At 43.6% G+C, this 10000-nt stretch overlaps 1 protein-coding gene across 1 annotated transcript in view; it reads right to left on the reverse strand.

Annotated features, from left to right (window-relative positions):
• CCDC146 (coiled-coil domain containing 146) overlaps window positions 1–10000 on the reverse strand; it is a 98603-nt gene that overhangs the window by 7364 nt on the left and 81239 nt on the right. Inside the window, exons 11-15 of the mRNA XM_083365832.1 lie at window positions 8822–8992; window positions 6475–6563; window positions 6168–6336; window positions 3855–4075; window positions 1531–1759 (exon numbers count right to left, since the gene is read on the reverse strand). Coding sequence (XP_083221958.1) covers window positions 1531–1759; window positions 3855–4075; window positions 6168–6336; window positions 6475–6563; window positions 8822–8992 — 879 coding nt within the window. The remainder of the gene's footprint in view (window positions 1–1530; window positions 1760–3854; window positions 4076–6167; window positions 6337–6474; window positions 6564–8821; window positions 8993–10000) is intronic.

Here is a 10000-nt window from a genome sequence, read left to right on the forward strand (position 1 = left end):
GGGGCTTTGCTTGTTTGTGCGGACCGGTTGCTGGCGTGCCGCAGCTCGCTACCGGTCCACAGACCAGGGGCTGGGGACCCCTGAACTAGAGGAATAGCAGCAGCCCATGGGGCACAAAGCTCTAATTCAAGAGGAGAAATCAGCAAAGGCCCCACGTGCGGGCAGAAGCATTGGCTGGGTAAACGGAGGCAGAGAATCAAAACCACGTAAAGTATTAGTACTGCTTTCTAAGGCCAGACTTGGAATAGGTAGGGCATCCAGTTCTGGTCAGCACGCTGTGAAAAAGATGCGGACACTCTAGAAAGAGTGCAGAGAAGAGCAACAAAGATGATCGGGGGATTGGAAGCTAAAAGATACAAGGAACGGTTGCTGGAATTGGGTCTGTCCAGTTTAATGAAGAGAAGGACGAGGGGTGACAGGATAGCGGCCTTCCAATATTTGAAGGGCTGCCACCAAGAGCCTTAAATGCCTTATAAATTTCAGCTAGCCAATGGAGAGAGAGGCAGGCTGGCTGGCTTAAAAATCGCCTCTCAGCTGAAACGTCTGCTTGATCCACTTCCTTCCTGCTCACTTGTGTGTATTCTGCCTCACTATGCATTTTGGAAACTAGCCAAGCCCGTCTGGTACCTGGACATGCTGCTATTGCCTTCAGTAGGGCTACCATCCCTGCATTGCAGAAATCCAGACAACCCTTAAAATGACTTGGATGTTTTGCTGGAAATTCACTTCCCAAGCTCAGTCCCAATTGGGAGAGAAACCAAGAGAGGAAGTTGAAGCCAAGGAGATAAATGAAAGCCGACAAAAACTGTGTGAGCCGGAGGATGGAGATGGGCTTTTAAAAACTTTTTCAAAATCTGGGCTGTCCGACCTAGTTATGGAAGTGTACCAACTTACCATTCACCCAGTTTAGAGTCAATACGATACAATAAAGCACAATACAATACAATACGATCACAGAGTTGGAAGGGACCTTGGAGGTCTTCTAGTCCAGCCCCCTGCTCAGGCAGGAAACCCTATACCATTTCAGACAAAGGGCTGTCCAGTCTCTTCTTAAAAATTTCCAGTGTTGGAGCATTCACAGTTTCTGGAGGCAGGTTGTTCCGCTGGCTAATTGTTCTAACTGTCAGGAAGTTTCTCCTTAATTCCAGGTTGCTTCTCTCCTTGACTAGTTTCCATCCGTTGTTTCTTGTCCTGCCTTCGGGCGCTTTGGAGAATAGCTTGACTGCCTCTTCTTTGGGGCAGCCCCTGAGATACTGGAAGACTATCCTGTCACCCCTCGTCCTTCTCTTCATTAAAGTAGACCTACCCAATTCCAGCAGCCGTTGCTTATATGTTTTAGCCTTCAGTCCCCTGATCATCTTTGTTGTTGAAGAGACTGGACAGCCATTTGTCTGAAATGGTTCAGGGTTTCCTGCCTGAGCAGGGGGTTGGACTAGGTGACCTTCAAGGTCCCTTCCAACTTCTTTATTATTGTTATTGTTGTTGTTGTTGTTATTATTATTATTATTATTATTATTATTATTTGCTTACCTGGATCTGAAGGACCACCAAGTCGGCATCCAGAGTCCTCTTCGTGGGCAACGTTTTCACGGATAATTCAATCTGCCTTTTTTTCTCTATCAGCTTGAGCTTCAGGTAGCGTATTTTCTCGTCCATCACGTTTATCTCGATGTCGCCGTTTCGGCTCATCATTTCCTGAATGTTTATTTTTTCATAAAAAATGCAGACTTCCTCCTCTCGCTCGATGAGCTGGACCCCACTGTGACAAAAACCCAAAGCAAAGGCTGGTTAAGAGGGCAGATGAGAAAAATTCCCTTCGATCTACGCAGAAAAAAGGCAGTCCTCAACTTGCAACCGTTTGTTTAGGGACCGTTCAAAGTTGCAGCGGCGCCGAATAAAGTGACTTACGGCCGTTTTTTTGCAGTGTGTGACCTCTGCGGCATCCCTGTGGTTGATGTGATCAAAATCCAGATGCTTGCAGCTGGCATGTACTTATGACGGCTTACAGAGTCCCGGAGGACTATCTGTATTAACAGTGCGTTTATTGCCAGTAAAAATCAAAGATATTTCATAAACTTCTTTTTAATTAAAAGGTGTTATGTTTACACTCTTCCTTTACATTTTGTTTATTCGTTAATCATTCCTGGGCATTGGCTAGACTGTCAGCCACATTTTGGGAGTCGGAATAATTAAAGAAACAGAATGGCTAATATTTTGAGTTGTTTGGGTTTTTTTGTTTTTGTTCAACCTCTGAACAAATTGTTCACTCAAACATAATTGCCTATTGTTTAGAAAGTAGTTCCTATTTTTAAGAACAGTTGTCCAAGAACAAGCTTCACTGACTGAGAAATGTGTGACTACTTCGAATAAATGTAAAAAAGCACATTCCTGGTTCGTCTTTTAAAGGTAAATTATTAAGAGTAAAATGTTTGCCTCTCAAATAATAAAGACGGGATAAAACCCAACTAAATAAATAAATAGTTCAGCGGTATCGCCACAGAGAGATTATGCAGGTTATGTTATAATGCGGTCCCGCCACCCACAAATTATTTCAATCGTGCATTCTTATAAATGTTTATTTGGAAATTAGCCCAGAAGGAGAGTGCAAAAGTTGGGTTGAAACTAAACATTAAGAAAACCAAGAACGTGGCATCCGGCCCTCTCAATTCCTGGCAAATAGATGGGGAAGAAATGGAGGTAGTGACAGATTTTATTTTCCTGGGCTCCAAGATCACCGCAGATGGGGACTGCAGCCAAGAAATTAAAAGACGCTTGCTCCTCGGGAGGAAAGCCATGGCAAATCTAGACAGCACACTGAAAAGCAGAGACGTCACCCTGCCAACAAAAGTGCGTATAGTCAAGGCCATGGTCTTCCCAGTTGCAATGTATGGCTGTGAAAGTTGGACCGTAAGAAAGGCTGAGCGCCAAAGAATGGAGGCCTTTCAACTCTGGTGCTGGAGAAGACTCCTGCGAGTCCCTCGGACTGCAAGGCGATCAAATCGGTCAGTCCTAGAGGAGATCAACCCTGACTGCTCTTTAGAAGGCCAGATCCTGAAGCTAAAACTCAAATACTTTGGCCACCTAATGAGAAGGAAGGACTCACTGGAGAAGAGCCTCATGCTGGGAAAGGTTGAAGGCAAGAGAAGAAGGGGACGACAGAGAATGAGGTGGCTGGATGGAGTCACTGAAGCAGGAGCCGTGAGCTTAAATGGACTCCTGAAGATGGTAGAGGACAGGAAGGCCTGGAGGAACGTTGTCCACGGGGTCGCGAGGGGTCGGACACGACTTTGCAACTAACAACAACAATGTTCATGCTCATATCTTAAGACCAAAACGTAGTCAAATCAACAAAGGGTAAGAACGACACTTCTTAAGTTACATTTTCTGTACAGGTAGTCCTCAACTAGTAGCAGTTCACTTAGCGACCGTTTGAAGTGGCCACGGCACTGAAAAAAATGGCGACTTACGGCCATTTTTCCTACTTACGGCGGTTGCAGGTCCCATGATCCAAAACTGAGAAGCTTGGCAACCGACTCATATTTATGACCTTCCCAGTGTCCTCGGTGTGTGTGTGTGTGTGTGTGTGTGTGTGACGCGATCCCCTTTTGCGACCTTCCTCCCTGACAAGCAAAGTCAACGGGGCAACCCGGATTCATTTAACGACCCTGTTAGTAACTTAAACCCCCGGCGTGATTCAGTTAGCAACGGGCAGGAGAGGTCGTAGCCTGGAGCCAGACTCGCTTAACCGATGTCTCGCTTAGCAACAGAGGTGCCGGGCTCAGTTGGGGTCGCAAGCCGAGGACCGCCTGGATAGTTCTCCCAGCTCAAAGGCGCTCGAGGGCCCGCCTCCGCACCTTTCGTTCCGTCGCTGGACGGCCTTCTCGTAGGTTTTGCGCAGCTGGACCATCTCTTCCTCGATCCGGGTGAGCGTGTTGGTCAGCCTTTCCACGTCCATCAGCTGCTGCTCCCGTTTTTCCTTCATCTCCTGGAGGGTCTGGTAGACCTTGCCAACATCGCTCTGGATGCTGTCCTTGATCGCCACGTTGTTTGCGTACTTCATCTGGTATTTCTGCAGCTTCCTAAAGGCAAAAAAAAAAAAGGACGGAAGGAAACAGAGAGTTGAAAGGAAGGCCCGGGCAGGCTTCCCTTCTGAATAATAATAATAATAATAATAATAATAATAATAATAATAATAATAATAATAATAATAATAATGTTGGAAGGGACATTAATTAAAGGGAAGATTATTTGCCAGTTTTCCGTACATTGCAAAATCTAATCAGTTGCTGTCCAGAGTCCTCAAAACTCCATTATGAAATGATATTCCTTTTCGTTTTATGTAGATCCTCTTGACCAAGGGTCTTCAAACTTGGCAACTTTTAAGACGGGTGGACTTCAGCTCCCAGAATTCCTCAGCCGGCATGCCTGGCTGAGGAATTCTGGGAGTTGAAGTCCACAAGTCATCAAAGGGCCGCGTTTGAAGACCCCCTTGCTCTTGACTAATAAGACAAGTCCATAACCCCCTTTATATAATCGCCATTCCTCTTATTCTCATTTGGACGATGTTGTAGGCCTAACCCAGGGGTAGGCAACCTTGGTTCTTTTATGACTCGTGGACTTCAACTCCCAGAATTCCTGAGCCAGCATGGCTCAGTTTGGAAACCTCTCCCTTTCCCCTCAGCATGGCTGGCTCAGGAATTCTGGGAGCTGAAGTCCACAAGTCATAAAGCGGCCTAGGCCTAGGCCAGGGGTAGGCAACCTTGGCTCTTTTATGACTCGTGGACTTCAACTCCCAGAATTCCTGAGCCGGCATGGCTCAGCTTGGAAACCTCTCCCTTTCCCCTCAGCGTGGCTGGCTCAGGAATTCTGGGAGTTGAAGTCCACGAGTCATAAAGCGGCCTAGGCCAGAGGTAGGCAACCTTGGCCCTTTTATGACTTGTGGACTTCAACTCCCAGAATTCCTGAGCCGGCATGGCTCAGCTTGGAAACCTCTCCCTTTCCCCTCAGCGTGGCTGGCTCAGGAATTCTGGGAGTTGAAGTCCACGACTCTTAAAAGAGCCAAGGTTGCCTACCCCCGCCCTAACAGATGTGCCGAATTCCCCGCTTTCTCTTCTTCGTGCAAAAGTTATGAAAAGGAAGTAAAACGGACTTTGCGGAGGGAGAATCTCCTCGGAACGTCATAGTGAAAGAGACGGCAGAGGTCTCTCTTAATTTTTCTTACCGGTAATCCCAAGAAGAAGCCCTTCTCTTATTGTTCTCTCTGGAAATGATCAGAGGGGCCTCTGAAGGTTGGTTTGCTGCCCAGATTTATAAAGATGAGGACCCAGTAATATTTTTGGATGCAGGAGGTGGCAAGTGTCACAATTTATTTATTTATTTATTTATTTATTTATTTATTTATTTATTTATTTATTTATTTATTTATTATTTATTTATTTATTTATTTATTTATTTATGGGATTTATATCCCACCCTATCTCCCGAAGGACTCAGGGCGGCTAACAACAAAACATATAAATAGGTACAGAAATCAAGATAAAAATAAAAGTAAAATCATCTGTGCAATAAATTAAAATTGAAAATTTAAAAATAAATTAAAAATTCTAAATATAATTAATTAAAATGCCTGTCAGTCTAGGTCAGCCTGGTGGAACAGGAGTGTTTTGAGGCCGCGGCGAAAGGATAGGAGATTTTTAACTTTGGGATGCAAAAGGCCGGTCTCTTTAACTTCCAAGAAGCTCTTGGTGGGATTAATCATGGCAAGCAAGAACAGAAGAAACACAGTGGTCCCCGCCACTCATTTAGCGTCCCTTCATGAAGGACATTTAAAAGAAGAAGAAAACAAAGAAGAAGTAGCGGAGATCCTTCGGCTATTTTCCTAAAACGCTAAGAGAACTGGTCCTGTCCCTCTCGTTGCAAAGAAATCTTTTTTTTGCATGGAAAAGAGGCAGATTTCTCCCCTCCCCTTATTTTTTTCCCCCCCCAACTGGAACAAAAGCATTTATAAGGAGCAGAGTTTGACCCGCGGGGGAAACGCTATCAAGAGTATAATTGAGAAGCAACTATAAAAAGACTCGCACCCTCGCTTAAAAAAAAGAACAAAAAACCTGATTTCTAAACGAAATCAAGGACATTATTTTTTCCAGGCGAATCGTTGAGCGGAACACTCGCCTCTCTTTGATGACGGCGCTGTTCCTTAAAATTTCCATCTCGTTATCCAGCATTTTGACTTTGTCTTTCATTTCGTTGGTTTTCTGGCGAGCGCAGTGGACAAGGTTCACCAGCTTGTTTCGCTCGTGTCGCACGACGTCGTACAGTTTAGCAAATTCTTTCATCCTGAAACACACACACACACACACACACACGCCCCAAAAAATTATTTTAAGGAAAGCAATGAAGCGTCAACTTCCCTTTCCCCCCCCACCCCACCCCAAAGTTGGGCGAGAGAAACCCCACTGTAAAAAATTGTCTTACTGCCTCTGAATTTCTCTCTGCTTCTTGGTATGCTCCCTAATTTCAAAGTCTTTTGTTTTTATTTCTGCAATGATGTTATTCAGACGCACCTGCAAAAAAAAACAACACAAAAAAAAAACAAACCAGAAAGAGCAGGAGTGGATATTTGGGGAGCTGTCAAAATGAGAAGGCCGTTTCTAAACATCAAGGAGACTTGTTCTCTTTCCTTCCAAAAGAGAATGCATTTGGGGTTTTACCGATCTGACGCATTTTGCCGATAACAGAAATGGCTAGCGCGTGCTACCGCAGAAATGTAAAAAGTTGAGATTTGATTTTAACGTCTGATTTTACTGCAACAGAGTCGGAGGTCGACGTCTTTTATTTCTTCCCCCCTCCCTTTCTTCGTACCTTTTTCTACTGGTTGTTTTTTTTAAAAAAATATGTTTTATTGATTTTTAACATACACCTTAACACTTGGCAAACATCGTGTCGTCTGGGTTAACATTTAACAATTGATTTCCACAATTCTGTAGTCCATATGGTAGCTTTACATGGTTTCCTCTCCTTCCAGTAATATTCTCTTTTGCCGACCTTAAATTGATACAATTCTTGTTGAAATCGGTGACAATTAAATATAAACATTTTTTCCTCATGCTTCTGAGAGTAGTAACCACATCAATATAAAGCTTCTTTTCACTGAACCTCTTGATTTGCCTCATCGCAGTCCTGCTTACATTCTTGTTTAAATTTGTTTCCCCCACATATCCAAAACATTAGCTTGTCGATCAGAAGGTCGGCAGTTTGGCGGGTCGAATCCCGAGTGCCGCGTAGCAGAGTGAGCGCCTGTTACTCGTCCCAGCTTCTGCCAACCTAGCAGTTCGAAAGCACGTAAAAATGCAAGTAGAAAAATAGGGACCACTACGGTGGGAAGGTAACAGCGTTCCATGCGCCTTTGGCGTCTAGTCATGCCGGCCACATGACCACGGAGACGTCCTCAGACAAGCGCTGGCTCTTCGGCTTTGAAACGGAGATGAGCACCGGCCCCTAGAGTCGGAAACGACTAGCACGCGTGTGCGGGGGAGCCTTTACCTTTACCTTTATCCAAAACATTCTTACTGGTTAAGATTTTCTCCAAATTAAGGACGCTAATTTTAACGACATTTTTTCCCTACTGTTGCCCCCTATTATTTGCTTTCGAATTTTCATAACCTTAACTTTTCCCCATGTTGAATTTCATGCTGTTGGGTAGGGCCCAGTGTTCAAAGTCCATCAAGTTCTTTTCGGATCCTGAGCTTGCCTTCCGGGGTGTTGGCCTATTTGGGTCACTTGCAAATTTGGTGAGTTCCCACTTCCATTCCCTCGTCTAAGTCATTTGTGAAGATGTCGAAAGAGAACTGGATCCGAAAAGGAATCTTGGGCTGCCCCGCTGCTTACTTTCCCTCCGTGTGGATGTAATTCCGTTGAGGACTGAACGTTGAGTATGATTTGTCAGCCAGTTATAAACTCACCTGGTAGAAGGTGTTGTCTATCCCACATTTTACTATCTTGCCTATGGGGAGTGTCTAGCCCAGGGGTCTTCAAACTTGGCAACTTTAAGACTTGTGGACTTCAACTCCCAGAATTCCTCAGCCTGAAGTCCACAAGTCTTAAAGTTGCCAAGTTTGAAGACCCCTGCTTCTAGCTTGTCAACGGGGAAAGCCAGATTCACTCAGTCACTGTGTGACTAATGTAATGGCTGCAGAGGTCGTCAAACGAGGCAAAACCCGCTCAACCACTCGTCTTCCTCAGCAATGGACCTATGGGGCTCAACGGTGGTCGTGAGCCGAATACCTGACCCGTACTTGGGTTTCCCAAGCTGTCTTTGAAAAAAGCAAGCTTCCTGAATGAGCACCTTAAACCTTTTTCAGAAAAAAGACAACAACCTCCTGACTTACCGGGCATCCCGTTGTAGTCCTAATTCTCCTCCTTTTCCCGCGGCGTGCAAATGCAATAGAAGGAGAAGAACAGCGATATTATTATGTACGTTTAAACTCGCCAGGGGTCTGGATTTGCAACAGGTACGTCCCCGGTAGAGATGGGAAGGCTTGGGGGAAAAATTGGGTTTTTTTTTTTTTAAAAAAAAACCAGGGTCTTTTTTTTTTCCCCAAGCCATTTGGGAAAAAAAAGAAAACTTTTTTTTTTTTTGCCCCCAATGTTTTCACTTTTGTATTTTTTTCCCTCAGGCTTCCCCATTTCTAGGCGTGCGCCACTGCGTTCTGCGATGTGAAAACGAAGGGGAAAGTACGATGAATCAGACACGACTCTGCGCTATGGATGCACGGGAAAAGACCGGAGGGAGCCAGACAGAAAGTCCCTGGAATTTTCTTACCTGGGCCTTCAAGAAATCCTTACACTTCTGTTCCCTCTCATCGGCCTTCAGCTGTGTCATACGGATCAAGTTGTTGAATTCCTCTCGGAAATGTTCCTGCGCCCCGATCAGTTGGTCTTCCTCGGCAATGCACTGCTCAAGAATCCGCACTTCGGAATCTGTGGATGTTTTCTGGGTGGGAAATAATCAGAGGAACATCCCCGAAGGGGACAGGTTAATAAATATGTCTGTAGACGAGAAATGTTGTGCCTCAGGTGCTGAACGGTGCAGTCCCTTGGTTGGTGTTCTCTGAGTTTGATGTTGGCTAGTTGGGTCATGAGATGTCTGCAGAAAATCCATCAAGCTCGGAGAGCACCAAGGACCCCCCCAGTCCTTCTTCACCTTCTCCTCCATTGCACAAAGCCCATTCCCTTCTAGCACTGATGATGTTACCTAGTTGGGTAATGAAACGTCTGCAAGAAAACCACCAAGCTCAGAGAGCACTGAGGGACTCCACTAAGCCAGAATTTGTGGATGCTCCAACACTGGAAGTTTTCAAGAAGAGACTGGACAGCCATTTGTCTGAAATGGTCTAGGGTTTCCTGCCTGAGCAGGGGGTTGGGCTAGATGACCTCCAAGGTCCCTTCCAATTCTAATTCTAATTCTTATTATTATGATCATCATCATCATCGTTATCATCGTTATTATTTGTTATTGTTAATAATAATCTTAGTATCGATTCTATTCTATTATTTGTTGTTAATAATAATCTTAGAATGGTTTCTATTCTATTATCATTTGTTATTGTTAATAATAATCTTAGAATAGATTCTATTATCATTTGTTATTGTTAATAATAATCTTAGAATAGATTCTATTATCATTTGTTATTGTTAATAATAATCTTAGAATAGATTCTATTATCATTTGTTATTGTTAATAATAATCTTAGAATAGATTCTATTATCATTGTTGTTAATAATAATCTTAGAATAGATTCTATTATCATTGTTATTGTTAATAATAATCTTAGAATACATTCTATTATCATTGTTATTGTTAATAATAATCTTAGAATAGATTCTATTATCATTTGTTATTGTTAATAATAATCTTAGAATAGATTCTATTATCATTGTTATTGTTAATAATAATCTTAGAATACATTCTATTATTATTATTATTTATTATTTATTCAAT

Source organism: Vipera ursinii (assembly GCF_947247035.1).
Source record: "Vipera ursinii genome assembly, chromosome: 6".
Classification (NCBI taxonomy): Eukaryota; Metazoa; Chordata; class Lepidosauria; order Squamata; family Viperidae; genus Vipera; species Vipera ursinii.